We start from the raw sequence: 18,132 nt of genomic DNA, 5'->3' as shown, positions 1-18,132 counted from the left end.
TAGAACCCAAATGTGGCTGGAACATTAGACTGGAAGAGTTTGCAACAAAAACAGTATGCAGCATTCTGGGTTTTTGAATACATAAACCATGGCCTCTCCACTTTGTCACCATCGGGGATTTCACGCCCGTAATGTGTTGGATGGAAACTTCTATTTTCATTGTCTTTGGGGAACATGAAGTTTTTCACTTGCTGTGGCCCATGCAGTACAAGGAAATCCCTCAGGCTACCGCTCAAGTGGATCCACAGTCCTGGATCATCTAGACTTAAGGAACTAAACTCAGCAGCAGTTGTTTCTTGCACCTCCACCACACTCTTCTCTGATCTACACTTTTCTTCAGGAATGTGCATGGTTACATCCATTTGAGATGGAGATATGGATGCTGCAGTAGCTGCCAGGTCACCTACACTCTAACTGGAAGATCAGGCATCTCCTCACCACTCACATCCTCACTGGGGCCGGAAGGCTCACCGTGAACATTTGTGTCTATGTATCTCAGGAGAGCTCCTTCCTGCTTAGATAGAAAAGCTTCCTCTGCTTTCTTTCTTTTTCTGAATGCTGCCCCAGAGGGGCGTTTTCTTCTTTCACTCATGACTGCTGTTCTGTGCAGCTCTCAACACTCAATTGAAGGGGACAAATAAGCAGGCTGGTAGCAGGGCCTGAGTGAGGGAAGATATCAGTGTCTTAAGGGACTAACTGGCTCCTACTACTTCAGTTGACTGCCTATTCTCAATGGGTTCAGGGAAGCAGCAGGAAACAGGAAGCTCCCTGAGAAGCTGGTGTTAATCAGTCCAGGCTCCTGTGGGTGCTAGAGAGGTACATAAGAGGCTCCCCCTCTCTCTCCCTGCAGCTCCTGCTGCTTTCTGTTACTCCCTCTGACTTTCTCCTGTCTGCCTGTTATGTCTCTTGTGCCCTCCTTCCTCCAGCACAGCTTCCACCATCTCTGTGCATCTAGAACAGAGAGAATACATATGCACCAGCAGCAAACACAATTTTCTACACTCTGGGTCCTAGTGGCACGCCCCCCCCAGTCTGGCACCTGAGGCGGCCGCCTCAGTTTACCTCATGGTAAGGCCAGCCCTGACAGTATCCATAAGTTAGACTCGCTGTGGTTAAAGAATGGAGCGTATGACATACCTTGTCAAGAATTCTGATATTTTGAGAATCAACACACTAATATCTAAAAACAGTGAGGTCTGATGGAAGATGCCCACCTCAACTTAGAAGTTTGTTCCTTTTATTGATTTTTTGTCATAGTTTTAACCTTACTTAACTCATCTTTCGAGTAACTGTCCAGTTAGACAGTTTGACTCCAAATCATAAAAAAGCAAACAATGCAACCTGAAAATCAATATGCTGCTTGATTAGAAGCCAATGCAGTATCTTAGTAACAAGGTAATACACCTCTACCCTGATATAATGCGACCCAATATAACACGAATTCGGATATAATGTGGAAAAGTAATACTCCGGGGCAGCGGGGCTGCGCACTCCGGCGGATCAAAGCAAGTTCGATATAACGCGGCAAGATTTTTTGGCTCCCAAGAACAGCGTTATATTGGGGTAGAGGTGTATGAGCTAAATGCTTTATTACTTATAAGACCAACATGTGAATTACAACGTGGACTGTGTTTATCAGCAGATGAGGAAGACAGATGAAAAACAGCAAGGTTCTCCGAAGCAGATATGCATATATGTGGGTCTTGACAATGTCAGAAGACTAGCCTGAGCAAATACTGATATTTAAATTATAAATATATATTACCATTATTATATTTGGTTATTAATAGTAAGTTACAGACATAGTACAATACCAAGGCACCTTACTATCTTGGATGGCAAACAAAATACTGTAAGAAAAATGAAATAGGAGAATTCAGAAGCTAATGTTGAGAGCCTGTCAAAAACAGTTCTGTATTCCCAATCTTAGTAGAAAACCAATTTTTAGACATGCAAATGCTGACAAACAGCATGACAAGGAAAATATATTCAAAGAATTTTTGGTATCAAATTTAAAATAAATTTACATCATCATTGGCACAGAAATGGAAACTTATCCCATGTTGCCAGATTACAGAACCAAGCGGAAGCTCAGATAAACAAAACAAAATTGGCTTATGAAGAGAACCCTTAGAGACCCCATAGACAACAGCTGTAAAAACAGGACTCCAGACTGTAAAACTGACATATTGAGAGTGATGTTAAAAATAGGAGGTAAGCCATACAAATGCTCCCAATTTGGGGCCTGATAGTTGGACCTATTATGGTGGATCTGGCCACCTGGGAGTTCCCACTTTGTAGTATCCCTGAATAGCATAGTAGCTTTATGTAACCAGGGAAAAGGGACCATGGTCAGAGCATTTCCAAGCTGTAGTTTCTTCTTAATAATCATTGCTAGAATGGCTCCTTGAGGCCACTGGCAGCTAGGAATAAATTAGAGTAGCCCTCAGAATGCTCTAGCTTACACTAGGGACAGAACTGGCACTCATCTGGTCCCAGAATCAAGAAACCACAAAGCTAATATAAAGCCACTTACCTCCATGTCCCCTCTGGTCCTGTTCCAAACCCAACTTATCTAGACCAGAGAATCCAGTGGTGTGAGGCTTAATTTATATAAGATGCTTATATACTGTATACATAAAGCACCACAAAAATAAATATGTGATAAATAGATATGTACAATGATTATTAAGAAGGAGAGTTTGACAAACTAGGAAATATCAGTATTTTTTATGAATATGGTGAATGCCTCTGTATGTTTGTTTTTGATGGGTTAACTTGCTATGGGGTTAGATATCTTGATATCTTTTTTTATATGACTACATGTTTGGTTGATAAAGGCAATAGTGTTGACATAATATTCTTAGATTTCTGTAAGGCAAATTGGTTCTTCGCCCTACGCTATTTAACATCTTTATCAATAACCTGGAAGAAAACATGAAATCATCACTGATACAAAATGACACAAAAATTAAGGGCGTGGTAAATAATGAAGAGGACGGATCACTGATTTAGAGCGATCTAGATTGCTTGGGCGCAAGCAAAGAGTATGCATTTTAATATATATAAATGTAAATGTATATATCTGGAAACAAAGACTTTGGCCATACTTACATGTTGGGGGACTTTATCCTGGGAAGCAGTGACTCTGAAAAAGATTTTGGAGTGGTGGTGGAGTATAATCAGCTGAACATAAGCTTCCAGTGTGACACTGCGGCCAAAAGAGCTACTATGATCCTGGGATGCATAAACAAGGGAATCTTGAGTAGAAGTAGAGAAATTATTTTACTTCTGTATTTGTCTCTAGTGCAACTGCTGTTAGAATACTGTTTCCAGGCCTGGTGTCCACAACTGAAGAGGGATGTTGATAAATTGGAGAGAGTTCAGAGACGAGCCAAGAGAACGATTAAAGGATTAGAAAACATGGCTTATCACGACAGACTAAAAGAGCACAATCTATTCATTGTAAGAAAGAGAAGACTAAGGAGTGAATTATTATAGTCTATAAGTACCTACACGGGGAACAAATATTTAATAATGGGCTCTTCAGTCTATCAGAGAAAGGTATAACATGATCCAATGGCTGGAATTTTAAAAAAGGGAAGGAGGAGGATTCAGGAAACTACAGGCCAGTCAGCCTCACCTCAGTCCCTGGAAAAATCATGGAGCAGGTCCTCAAGGAATAAATTTTTGAAGCACTTCGAGGAGAGGAAAGTGATCAGGAACAGTCAGCATGGATTCACCAAGAGCAAGTCATGCCTGACTAACCTAATTGTCTTCTATGATGAGATAACTGGCTCTGTGGATGAGGGGAAAGCAGTGGATATGTTATTCCTTGACTTTAGCAAAGCTTTTGATACGGTCTCCCACGGTATTCTTGCCAACAAGTTAAAGAAGCATGGACTGGATGAATGGACTATAAGGTGGATAGAAATCTGGCTAGATCATCAGGCTCAACAGGTAGTGATCAGTGGCTCCATGTCTAGTTGGCAGCTGGTATCAAGTGGAGTGCCCCAAGAGTTGGTCCTGGGGCCGGTTTTGTTCAATGTCTTCATTAATGATCTGGAGGATGGCGTGGAAAAATGCCTTGGGAGATATAATTTGAAAACTAATAACTTACTGATCATTAATAGCCTTCAGTGATGTAAGTGAGTGGTGGGTATTAAGAATAATGGACATATGCTGGAATGATTATTAAAATCTGTTCAAGCCAGGCATGTCATGGGGAGTTGGTAAACAGGCCTGCTTAGACAAAGGAATGTACATTAGATTCTCTGACCAGCCTGATGGTCAGGCAAAGACAATGAAAATCTATTTTTACACATTGGATAAATAAACCTATTAGCTAACAAGTGGGAGAAGAAAGAGCATGAAGCTTCCTTTACCACCAGACTCCATGTCACCTTCCTCACAGCTTGAATAAACTTTACTTTGAGGGTAACCTCGGAAGAATACATATCAAATGTTTACTGTTCTATCAAGACAGGGAGCTGAACCTCACCTGTTAAGCAACTGAATCAACTGATTGTATACAATATTACTGCTTTATAAAAGTATAGAGAATGAGGTCTTTTCTGAAAACTAATGACACTGGTAATTAATATCACTGTGAAATGTATGTACTAACACTACGTCAGGAATTATAGATACTCCTGGATATTAGGCTGTACAGTCTACCCATGCAGGAGGAACTGTCACAGCTATCTAACTGTCTCCAATGTAAAGTAAGCATGGTGGGATCAGAAACAATGAAAGCCCCATTTACATAGAAATTGTACAGGGGGATGGGATGCCCACAAGAACGGAAAACGAGCATGAGGTTATCCTGCCTCTTGACACAAGTTAATTGACCGTTGGAAGATGTAAGAAAAGACAGAAGCCAACTTTGGCATTCATCACTAGACAGACACAAGAGTCCAGAGTTCCTGCAAGCTGAGAAAGATGGGTCCTTCAAGCAAGGGAGAGGTGTGGAGAGGTGTTGAAGTCTATGAACCAAATATAGGTGAGAAACCAGCTTAGGCAAAGATCTTTCACCTAAGAAGAAAAGGGAAACCAGCACCCTCTACCTTTGTGGAAGGTCCTGACTGAGAGAAAGTCAGCCATGGCTGGGAAGGAGAATGACTGGTAGCACATCTAGAACAAGGCCTGTAACTAGCTAAATTTATTTTTAGACTTTTAAAAGCATGTTTTCACTTTTATTTCCGTGTAACCCTTTATTTCTTTTACTTAGCATCACTTAACCTATGTCCTATTGTTAACATGTTTGTTTTATTTTATTATGAACCAACTCAGAGCGGTGTTTAAAGGGAAGGGTGTATTCATCCCAGTTAAGTTAATAAGCTGTGATCTGTATTTGTGTCTTTAGAGGAACAAATTAACCATATGACTTCTCTGAACTGTCCAGGAGCGGGCTGGACATTGCAGAAGGCATAGTTTTGGGAAAATTCAGGGCTGGGAGTGTGTTGGGGGTCACTCTGCTAGTAGTAACCAAGGCTGAGAGAAGCCAGCACAGAGCTATGGAGCTGTAGAAACGCTGCTAGTGTCAGAGCTGCTGAACCTGGGCTGTCTAGCACACAAACACTTAGGGTGTGACCTGCATGCTGGTAGGCTGCTTGTGAGCGGCCCAGGTTGGGAGCTACAGAAGAAAAGCACTGTGAAACACCCAGGGTTACAGGGCAGACAGTAACACATCCCTTACTGGTCTGGATTGCACCTTCGAACTGATCAGAATGTGACAGACCTATACCTAGAAATATTAAGTGTGTAGGTATTAGAAAGGAGAGTTAATAGCTTCATCATATCCATAAAGCTGTTTCTGTATCTGGCTGATGCAGAATGATGAGAATAATTTTAGCACTGCACTTATAGCAATGAAAAATGTTGTATTACCTTAACTATTAATCCTTTTGAGTCAACCATCCATATCTTTTTGATGGCCTCTTGTTCAGGTGTCCCTTCTTTTTGCATAGCCATAATAATCAGATTTGCTATCCCAAGGGCAGCCTTAAAAGGAGACAGGGGAAAAGAAAATTAATATATGAAACTGGAAAAGAAAGAGAATGCAACAACATATGATACTATTTTTTTATTACTTTAAAACTGTTAATTTCAGTAACAATTAAAGCTGTACAATGATATTTTCATAAATTAAAAACATCAGAAAATGTATCATTTACAATGCTAGATATGGTGGTGATAGACATCATATAAAAAACAAAGAGTCAGATTCATGGCTGAGTTTTATTATGTTTACGCTTCCTCTCCTCCTCACATAATTAATGGAATCTGCTATTTTACATTAGACAATAAAATATGATAGAGAATCAGAACCCCATGTGACTACTCTACCACCACCAATAAAGTTTGGCTTGAATAAAAATAAGTTTATTGAATTTTTTAAAACCATCCCAATATATTTGTATAGAGTGGAGTGCAGGAGTGGTACTGAAGTGAATATGGTCTCTGAGCACAGCAATCCAACACATGTATTATCTAGACAATGGAGAAAGCCAGGGAGAAGCAGATGATTACTTATGTGGTATGTACAATGTGGTACAGACTGTAACTCAAGTAGGGTTTGAGATATTCAGACTTTATTAGGTGTTCAGCTCAGATTAGAAGATGTTTCAGTTCTGCTTAGGTAGCATTCAGGCACAAACGTATTAATTATTGAAGAAGAATTCACTAACCTTACATGATTATCTGGTTTTCACAACATAGTTTAAACAGCAAAAATAAATATAAATAAATACATTAAATAAAATAAACCCAAAGCTAATATAAAACAAACAAACAAACAAACCCAAACGATACTCAAAATTCCTTTTAAAGAATAACAATTTAAATAGTATTTTGTAGAATCCACAGTACACTGGTTAAATTTTGACTGATGTGACCACGCTTTCTTTTGTGTTTATACAGCTCTTTGCACATTGTGGACACTAGTGAAAATAAATACTAACATTGATTTTTTTTAAGATGAGTTTTAACATTTATTCCAACATCTTTGAGAATGCAGTAGGATTTTTATTTTCCTATAGAAAACCTTTATTTTTGTTTTAAATTTCAAGACCCTACACAACACATACTGCACTTTATTAAGTAATGTACAATCTCATTAGTATTTGGATTTCAAATCATCCTTAAAAGTGCCCATTAAAGAAGGCATATCTTCTCTTATCTACTACTCATGTATTCTGTAATTGTAGACTGTTGGCTGTTCTCCCGGAAAAAAGTTCCATTTTTCAATTCTTTGTCCAGATGCATGTATTATTACTGGATTCTAGTTATATTTCTTTTGAATTATATCACAAAATAACCAATAGAATATGGAATAATTTTGAATATCAACCCAATAGAAATACTAACCAGTTTGCTTCTTGTTCTTCACTGTGCAATTTCATTGAGAATCAAATGGCGCCCCCTTTTCCTGCCCAACAACAGTTTATTGTTTGGGGTTTTGCTTTAGAAATATATAGTTTTATTCGAATAAACTCATAAGGACAGAGATTGTGTCTTCCATTGCATTTGTACAGCACCAAGCACAATGACAGTGCTAAACAGAAAAATATTTAACCAGAGATTCTTCCATTTGCTCAATATGGAGCAAAAGCTGGGGAATGATCTTTGTACATCAAGGTTGAAAGCATCTCTAAAGTCTCCAATACATTCAGATTACAGATGCAGATCCTGATGCTCTATGTGGGCCTGATCTGATCTGGTAGTGGCTTTATTTTCCATTAAAGTCAGAATAATCATAGAAACGTAGGACTGGAAGGGATCTCAGTAGGTCATCTAGTTCAGTCCCCTGTCCTGAGGGAGGACTAAATATTATCTAGACTAGACCATTCCTCACAGGTGTTTGTCTAACCTGTTCTCAAAAACTTCCAATTCCAAGATTCTACAACCTCCCTGGGTAATTTGTTCCAGTGCTTGACTACCCTGACAGTTAGGAAGTTTTTCCTAATTTCTAACTTAAATCTCCCTTGCTGCAATTTAAGCCCATTGCTTCTTATCCTGTCCTCAGTGTATAAGGAGAACTATTCCACATTATCACCTTCCTCTTTATAACAACTTCTTATATACTTGAAGACTGTTATCGTGTATCTCCTCAGTCTTCTCTTCTACAAACTAAACAAACCCAGTTTTTTCAATCTTTCCTTGTAGGTCCTGTTTTCTAGATCTTTAATCATTTTAGTTACTGTTCCTCTGGATTTTCTCCAATTTGTCCACATCTTTAGCAATGTGTGGTGCCCAGAACTGGACACAGTACTCCAGTTGAGGTCTTATCAGTGCTGAGTAGAGTGAAAGAATGTGGTTGAGGTAGACACTTAAGCAAGGCACAGACTGATCAGAAATTGGGTTGCCCGCTGGATTTCTTCATAGGAGCTGCCCACTCCTAACACTTCTGCAAATACGTTCCAGAATGTTTGTTGACTCATCTGTAGTTTGTGATCCACTATAATCCCCAGATCCTTTTCCACAGTACTCCTTCCGAGGCAGTGATTTCCCATTTTGTACATGTGCAACTGATTGTTCCTTCTCAAGTGGTGTACTTTGCATTTGTCCTTATTAAGTTTCATCCTGTTTACTTCAGACCATTTTGTCAAGATCATTCTGAATTCTACTAATCCTAACCTCCACAGCACTTGGAATCCCTCTCAGCTGAGTATCATCCTCAAACTTTATAAGGGTCCTCTCTATGCCATTATCCAAATCATTTATAAAGATATTGAATAGAACTGGACCCAGGACAGATCACTGCAGGGCCCCCCCACTTGATATGCCATCCTGCTTCACTGTGACCATTGATAACTACTCTCTGAATATAGTTTTCCAACCAGTTGTGCACTCACCTTATGTTAGATTCTTCTAGGCTATATTTCCCTAGTTTGTTTATGAGAAGGTCAGGTGAGACAGTATCAAAAGCCTTACTAAAGTAGAGAGATATCACATCTACTGCTTCCCTCCATCCACAAAGCTTATTACCCTGTCAAATTAAGATATTAGGTTGGTTTGACACAATTTGTTCTTGGCAAATCCATGTTGACTGTTACTTATCACCTTATTATTGCTTAGGTGCTTACAGATTGATTGATTATTTGCTCCATTATCTTTCCAGGTATTGACTGGTCTATAATTCTCTGGGTTGTCCTTATTTCCCTTTTTATAAATAGGTAGTATGTTTGCCCTTTTCCAGTCCTCTGGGATTTCTCCCGTCCTCCACAAGTACTCAAAGATAATCACTAGTGTGTCAGAAATCTCTTCAGCCAGTTCCTTGAGTATTCTAGAAAGTATTTCTTCAGGCCCTGACAACTTGAAGACATCTGACTTGTCAAAGTAATTCTTAACTTGTTTGTTCCCTATTTTATCCTCAGATTCTACCCCATTTACACTGCTGTTCATTATGTTAGTTGTCTGATCACTACTAACCATGTTGTCTGACATTATTTGGATGTGCTTGGATCGGATTAGTAGGATAAAGGCATTGCAGGCTCGATGGACTGCCCTGAGTTCTAGTATATTGATATGCATTCTGGACTGCTGAGGGGTCCAGATGTCCTGTACCATATGATCACCCTTATGAGCACCCGTACCTAAGAGGGAGGCATCAGTAATGATGGTTGCCTTGGGAGTCAGAGTGAGGAAAGGGATCCCCACCAAACTTTTTCCACCTTTGTCCACCTTACGAGAGAGTCCTGGATGGAATTGTCACCTTGTTGTTGATGTTGCCCCACTCTGGTGAGTACATGGAGGGACACCAGTCTTGTAGGCAATGAAGATAAAGCCTGGTAAATGGCATCATGTGTGTGCATGAGGCCCATCAAGGAGGGAAAGGAAAGTTCTGACTGAAGTGCAGAGTCTGATGATGACTTGGTGTGTGAGAGCACTCATGGCCTGAAACCTCTCAAGAGGTAGATAAGCTCTTGATGTGGTTGAGTCCAACATCGACCTATGAAGTTTATGGACCTCATGGAGGTAAATGTGGATTTTTTGTGGTTGAAGTAGACGCTTAGGCAAGGCAGCAGACTGACAGAAATTGGGTTGCCTGCTGGATTTCTTCATAGGAGCTGCCCATCAGAAGCCAATTGTCAAGGTATGGGAACACAGTAAATCCCTCTCTTCTCACCAAAGCTGCCACTACTGAAAAAACAGGGTAAAGACCCTGGTGCTCTGACCAGTCCAAAGGGGAGGACTCTGCATCGGTAATGGTCTTGACCGAAGAGGAATCTGTGGGATGGATGAATGTCTATTTGAAAGTATGTCTTCCATGTCAAGAGCCATGAACCACATACCTTCCTCTGAAGAGGCAATTCCTGATGTCAAAGAGAACATGTGGAATTTTAGTTTCCAGATGAAAATGTTCATCACTGGCCTCCACCTCACATTTTTCTTGGGGATCAGGAAGTAAGGGGAGTAATTGATGTTTGATATTGAGGTGGAACCCTTTCTATGGCTCCCAAGGGGAGAAGTGAGTCCAATTCCCGTCAGAGAATCTCCTTGTGAGAGTGATCCCTGAAAGGGAAGTGGGAAGGGTGTTTCTGAGTAGGATTTGCCTGAAATTTGATCAGTTAGCACCGTGAATAACTTCTAGTACCCATTCATCAGTAGTTAAGGCCATCCAGTTGTCAGTAAATTAGATAAGGCAACGTCCAAAAAGCTGAGGCAGAGAATGAAGAGGATTCAATAAAGGGATGCAGGTCTAGACAGTCCTGCCAAAACTAACTTTGACTGAAGGTTAGAGTAAGATGTGGTGGTGGATGTTGCAGAGGCTGGGTTCCTGGGCTTATAAATCTTCTGTCTTTATTTGATGGCTCCCCAGGACGTTGATGATAAAAAGGCTGAGGAGGCAGCCTCACCCTCTACCCCGTGTGTGATGTTTTCTCTTTGGGATGGGTATAGATGCCAAGTGAGCAAAGAGTTGTCCTCGAGTCCTTGAGGGAGTGGAGAGATTCATCTGTTTTCTTATGGAACAGATTGATAGCATCAAAGGGCAGATTCTGGATGGCACTGTGACCCTCTCAAGGGAAACTTGAGAATTAACCACAAGTCTCTTCTCATAGCAATGGCTGTAACATTCCCCTAGACACAATATCTGCCACGTCCAGCACTGCCTGGGTGGAAGTCTTGGCCACCAATTTGCCTTTTTCCGTTAATGCCTAGAAGTGGGCTCTATCCTTCTCATGGAGCTTGTCCTTAAAATTTAGAAATTGGTAAAATTGTATTTGGCAAAGAGGGCCTGATAATTTGAGATCTTGAGTTGGAGGAAGGTGAAAAAGAAGACCAGCAGATATATATCCTTGTGTGCCACTTTCTCCTGCCAAGAAGATTTACTCGGAATTAAGTCCTTAACGCCCATACACGCAGGTTCTCCTGACTTTGATGGGATCAGGGAAGCTTCCTTTCTCTTCAGGGCAATCTTGGATCAAGATGGTTTGTCCCTATGTCTATGAGAGTGCCTGTAATGGAGTCAGGCTTGGCTACTTACTGCTCGGTGGCACCTCTTCATGGCTCATCTGGGGAATTAGCTCACCACTGTCCGCACCCTGTGAGGTGGTCACTCAACCCATTGTTCTGGGCAGGAGCTGCAGAGCCTTCCTTTGTGGCTTAGCCCTCTGGCCAAGTCACCATCATCCTCCCCCTTCCTAAGTATTATCATAATCTTCTTCCTCAAAGACTCAGGCCCTCTCCATATCCACTGAGCTGCTTGCACTGCTCCTGCAGCGACAGGTAGGGGAACATGAGCTCTCCCCATTTATTTCGGGTTAGGATCCAAAGACCCTCAAACCAGCAGCTCAGGTCTATCCCTCTCAGAATGTACTGTTCCTTCCCTGGACTGCTCCCTACCCTGCTCTCTCTCAGTCTTCTGTTCTCCCCCTGGTATCAGGGAGCGTGACTGCAGGCTTACCTCATTGCAGTCCCCATCTATTGCAAAATTCCTCTCTTTATAAATGCTGCCTAGGTCCTTCCCCAGCTGGATTTCATCAGCAATTAGGCTTTAGCACACCTTACCTTTCCTCCAGGTACAACCTACAGGTTAATTGGACTAATATACCCCTTCAGACCTCGTGTGAGGTAGATACCCTAACACAGTACCCCTTACTTCCATGGGAAGCTTTTCTTAGAACTCTTAGCCTCTATTTCTGAGCTTGTGCTTGAAGATGCACTGCCTACTTGCTTAGGACTTGTCTTCACTACCCACCTGGATCGACGGGTAGAAATCGATCTCTCGGGGATCGAATTATCGCGTCTCGTCAGGACACGACAATTGATCCCCGAATCGACGCGCGTACTCCACCAGCACAGGTAGGAGTAAGCGCCATCGACGGGGGAGCCGCGGCGGTCGATTTGCTGCCGTCCTCACAGCGGGGTAAGTCGGCTCGGATACATCGAATTCAGCTACGCTATTTGCATCTTAAATCGAGTGTAGACCTAGCCTTAGATTGATGTATGGGGGTCAGTCCCCAGCCTGGACCTGATTGGGGTCGCATTGCCATCTCCATCCGATTAGCCTCAGTTCCTGACCCTCACAACTTCTGGGGGGAAAGGAGTGGCAGATGCTGCACTTGGCTGAAATGTGAGCCTCCCCCAGGCAACAGAAGCAGTGTTGATGTTCGTTGGGCACAGAAAAGAATTGAGGGCAAGAAGTAGTTTTTGAACCCCAGAACCCTGCCACCATCCCAGCATTCTTGGGGGTGGGGGGAGGATAATATTCCCTGGGGAAGAAAAAGGGGGAAATAACTATCTACTATGCTGCAATATAAAAATTACTAAAACAATTATATACAAAAATACAATATATTTACGGCAGTGGCATAATAGAAACGAATCTCAGGACACCAAAGATTCAGACCATGCAGCAGTAAGAATGAACTGGAGAGGCATTAGCATGCAGCAACCTTTATGCCCTCCGTTCAGTGCACAACAAGAGCTACTGAGCATATGTGGGCGAATGAATACTGATTGTAAAAAATTCCAGACTCAAGTGCATGGTTCTCATGGGTACCCAAACGTGAAATACACATAGGGGCTATTATTCAAAGAAGAACTTGACGTTTTAATAGCGGACTATAATTTGCCCAAAGCATTCTATAAAAATACCCATCTTGATCAGATGAACGAAAGGAGTTTCAACAAAGTTTACATTTGAAGAAAATAATTTTTTGCAGGTGATTGTTATTATTTAACCTAATAAGTATCCTATTATGGATCAGATACATGTAACTTGTTCTGAAATAAAAGCAAGGTTTTCACATGAGAAGCTTCCTTGCTGTATAATAAAGATACCTCTCCAGCTCCCTGGAACAGTATAGTATGATCTGACAGCTTGTTCTCAGTGATACGCAGAGCTGCTAGAAGACCTGCAACAGCCACAGCCGCTGTTCCTGAAATACAAAATGAATTCTTTTGACTACTCTTGAAATAGTAATTGCAAAGCTTTAAGTAAAAATTATCAATGATTTCAAAGCATTCATATAGCTAAAAGATGCAAATACTTGAGTTAGCAATTACAATATAGATTGGGAGTCTTGTTTGTTTTGCTTTATTTTGTTTTTATTAAATCAAAGAGATAAACGAAACTAAGAATAACTTCAGAATAAAGTAAAATAAAAAAAGATTATGATCTTGATTCTAACCTCAGCTGTGTTAGCATGTACTCTATCTTACCAACCACACCACCTAGTGCTGAGAGTCATTTGATCAGATCTCGGAGTTGAGCAAGATGAGACAGGGCCAGTAATGGGAAATGCCAACTTCCATTGGCAGGATGCACACTAAATGAGGCAAGAGCTCCTAGGACCAATCCTATTCAACTTATTCATAAATGATCTGGAGAAAGGGGTAAACAGTGAAGTGGCAAAGTTTGCAGACGATACTAAACTGCTCAAGATAGTTAAGACCAAAGCAGACTGTGAAGAACTTCAAGAAGATCTCACAAAACTAAGTGATTGGGCAAGAAAATGGCAAATGAAATTTAATGTGGATAAATGTAAAGTAATGCACATTGGGAAAAATAACCCCAGCTATACATACAATATAATGTGGGCTAATTTAGCTACAACTAATCAGGAAAGAGATCTTCAAGTGGATAGTTCTCTGAAGACATTCATGCAGTGTGCAGTGGCAGTCAAAAAAGCAAACAGGATGTTAGAAATAATTAAAAAGAGATAGAAAATAGACGGAGAATATCTTATTGACCTTATATAAATCCATGGCATGCCCACATCTTGAATACTGCGTACAGATGTGGTCTCCTCATCTCAAAAAAGATATACTGGCATTAGAAAAGGTTCAGAGAAGGGCAACTAAAATCATTAGGGGTTTGGAACGGGTCCCATATGAAGAGAGGTTAAAGAGGCTAGGACTTTTCAGCTTGGAAAAGAGGAGACTAAGGGGGGATATGATAGAGGTATATAAAATCATGAGTGGTGTGGAGGAAGTGAATAGGGAAAAGTTATTTACTTGTTCCCATAATATGAGAACTAGGGGCCACCAAATGAAATTAATGGCCAGCAGCTTTAAAACAAATAAAAGGAAGTTCTTCTTCACACAGCATACAGTCAACCTGTGGAACTCCTTGCCTGAGGAGGTTGTGAAGATTAGGACTATAACAGGGTTTAAAGAGAACTAGATAAATTGATGGAGGTTAAGTTCATTAATGGCTATTAGCCAGGATGGGTAAGGAATGGTGTCCCTAGACTCTGTTTGTCAGAGGGTGGAGATGGATGGCAGGAGAGAGATCACTTGATCATTACTTGTTAGGTTCACTCCCTCTGGGGCACCTGGCATTGGCCACTGTCTGCAGAGAGTATGCTGGGCTGGATGGACCCTTGGTCTGACCCAGTATGACCATTCTTATGTTTGCAGTTATCGGATAGCCTTTTGAATGAGCAGCAACTGAGCCACAGGCAACTGGAGCAAATCCGCCTCCACTAGCCAGCAGAAGCCACGTGGCATATGTGCTATTGGGAACAGAGCAGGCCACCCCAAAGTGGGGCTTCTTGTTGACCATAGGATGTATCAAATGGGGTGGGGAAGCAGCCAATGGGAATGCAGGGGCACTGTATAAACCAAGACAAGGCCCACATGTGAGTGAACAGCAGCTACTGGACAGTGTTGCCAATCTCAGTGATATCTTTTTAAATGTCAAAAAATTGGGCTTTTTGAAGCACACTGTCATTTGGTAATTTTTGGGCTACTGTTCACATGTGATCAGCGAAAACACAAGTTTTGAGGTTGGAAACACAAGAGATGAATCAGTCTGGGAAAAAAAAAACAGTTGTAAGCAAAGTAAGGTGAGTTGTGCCTTGCTACCTTAGGGAGCAGCCTGTTTTGGGGTTCTTGTTTTGAATTCTAGGAAATAAAGTAGTGTTACAGTGCAACCTTCTAGCAACATAACAAGAGTATTTAGAATATTTTTTCCCTAGTTTCTCTGTGTGTATGATGTGAACATACCAGAATGCTGGGATTCTACTTAGCAGTAGAGTGTCAGGCACTCTGCTGCTAAGACACTAGGCAGGCAAATCTACTGAGTTTCAAACTATAATTATGCATTGCTGGTGTACCAATTACAGCTAGTAACCTCTAGTGAATTCTGTTTTCCCTGTAATCCTCTATTTTAAATGAAAAAGTTAGGAGTTTTCAAAATTATACTATTATAGTAATATTTTACATTTTTGCTCTGGGCATTTTTGCATGTATTGTACAGTATGATTATCGATAGATTTCTAATTAATGTGGCACAAATAGGTGTCACTGTAGTAATGTACTAAGATCTGAGGTATTACATTTCTTATTAATTTTACAAAAGGACAACAGTTTTAAACAAACTATTGTAAAAGAACTCCACTTCTGTTTTCTTCAGCCATTTTTCTGTAAAATGATAATGATCTAGTTCTATTAGAGTAGCCAGCTCACTATCATTCTTTGTTGTTGGCAGTAACTGTCATCACTCCTCTTCAGCAGTTTGCCTTATTTGTTCTTCATGAAAAGGGGAAAAAATGTCAATGTGAATAGCAGATTTGTTTAACCGGAACTGCTGTGACTAATGGTATGACCTTAAATTTCACCGTGCACATCAGCTGCAGTTTCTGGAAAGACAATCAAAACACAATCTGCACCAGGCAATTGCCAAAACATAAAATGATCTTGTGAATATTCCCGAATATGAGCAGAACTCTACTGCTATTCTATGCCATCACAAAGACTATGGAAAAATAAACTCTGAAAGTTTTGACAACAGAACATGGCATTTTTCAGGGGGGGTTGTAAGCAGTTGTGAAAGTTAACATGCTGAAACAGAGTTTTCTAGCAGCGAGGATAAATCCCCTATTACAGCTAAATTCTAACCCACTCGAACATCACAGGTGTGAAATTTGGAAGCAAACCCTACTTTACTGAGTTGTTTGTAATCTTCCCAAGTTTCTGTTGCAGTTCCTTTACTGCTATCAGCAGCAGCCCTGAGCCAGAAGCATGTTAGCATATTATTACTTCTTCTTATTAGTGTGTGTTTTAGGGCAGAGCCTAAGGTTCACAATCACAGATTGAGACTCTGTTGCTTTAGGCACTGTAGAAATGCTTACTAAAAAGACAGCCCCTGCCCCAAAGAGTTTACAATGTAGGTTACAACAAAATACAATAGGAGAGTGAAACAAACAAAGTGGAGGATAATAGGTTTATTTTTATGGATTTTATTTCATTTTGACTTAGAAGAAATTAAAAGGTGCCTGTGGCTCTGAGTGATCTCCCAACTATTTACAATTACAAAACCATAATACATTGCAAGCATCTCATACTTCTGCCAAACAGCAACACAAATAAATACTAGCAGTTCTGTATGTAGTCTGTCCTCATTCCCTCTACTTCTCCTCAAAGGCCAGATGAAACAAATGAACTCTGCAGTATGCCCTCAAAGTCAACAAATCTGGGCTAATCTGGACTGGGGAATTTTCTATGAGGTAAAAGTACAGCAAGAACAGTTTATTATCCCCATTCTTTCCAACTACAGTGTGGAGAAGACAGAAAAGAGCCCCTTCTCCTCTCTTAGTCCCCAGTGAGGAAAGAAGGAAGAGCATGATCCTGGGGCTGCGGAAAAGAGTTCAGTCCCTTAGTGGAAGGGAAGAAGGAGGGAAGTCCAGTGCCTAAGGGTGGCTTAGAAGAGAGCCTCACATGAGAAATCCACCCCTGGCTCCGTAAGAGGCCCTCTCAGTAAGACCCTTCCACCCCCAGACTCTGGCTACACACATTTATGAATATTCTAGGGGCAACTTGGTGGCTTTTATCTCTGCCTTCCCTACCAACATCTTAAAGAACTGGTCCACGCCCCCAAGTTCATTCTGGAGTGGGGAAGGTAGCCCCCCTGACTCCAATCCAAAGGAAAGGGGAATTTTAAAGAAAGATGCCCCCCCGTTCCTCCTCCATCCTTCAGCAGCATATGCCTAGTTCATGCTGAATGAGGCTGATGACCTTTTATAGGCTTAGTCCAATTAAAAATGTATCTATCAACCTCAAGTACAGAATCAGAGAAGCCTGCCTATTAGGAGAGGGTTTTTAGGACTATGTCTATAAAAGGCTATATTGCTGCTTTTTCCCTCTTGAGAGGATAGGAAATATAACACCACCTCCTGCAGGGGGTTCAGTCTAGGTAGTGGTGTAAGGAGCAAAATGAGATCCCAAGGTCATGCTCTACAACCTTAAAGGTTTAAAGGTAGTTGCCCTAAGTAAGCATTTAATATTGAGAATTGTACAAAACTTCCTTAACAAATTGAGAGCATTATACTACAGAGACTTGACCTTTTGGCTTGGATGTGCTTATGCACCCACAATATAGCCTTCCTGAGGGAACTCAAGGCTATGTATGTTTCACTAATTTAACATGGTAGTTAAACCATGGACTTTGTACCCACCAGTAGAATAAATTCTATTTACTGACTTCTTTTTGGGGGTACAAATATTCATTTTAAACTTTTCTGGTTCCAAACAGACTTCTTCTATGAGATAGAGACATCCAACAATCCACTACTAGATTAATCAGACATGAGAGCCGTAGGCCTGGTCTACAATAGGAGTTTATCTCTAATTTAACAGCGTTAAACCGAATTAACCCTGCACCCATCCACACAACGAAGCCCT

General features: G+C 40.9%; 1 protein-coding gene across 1 annotated transcript in view; it reads right to left on the bottom strand.

The window, feature by feature from the left end:
- ME1 (malic enzyme 1) overlaps positions 1-18,132 on the bottom strand; it is a 335,701-nt gene that overhangs the window by 38,497 nt on the left and 279,072 nt on the right. The window contains exons 8-9 of the mRNA XM_054021851.1: positions 13,288-13,385; positions 5,890-6,003 (exon numbers count right to left, since the gene is read on the bottom strand). Coding sequence (XP_053877826.1) covers positions 5,890-6,003; positions 13,288-13,385 — 212 coding nt within the window. The remainder of the gene's footprint in view (positions 1-5,889; positions 6,004-13,287; positions 13,386-18,132) is intronic.

Source organism: Malaclemys terrapin, chromosome 3, assembly GCF_027887155.1.
Source record: "Malaclemys terrapin pileata isolate rMalTer1 chromosome 3, rMalTer1.hap1, whole genome shotgun sequence".
Taxonomy (NCBI): Eukaryota; Metazoa; Chordata; order Testudines; family Emydidae; genus Malaclemys; species Malaclemys terrapin.
This window is presented reverse-complemented; position numbering and strand designations above follow the sequence as displayed.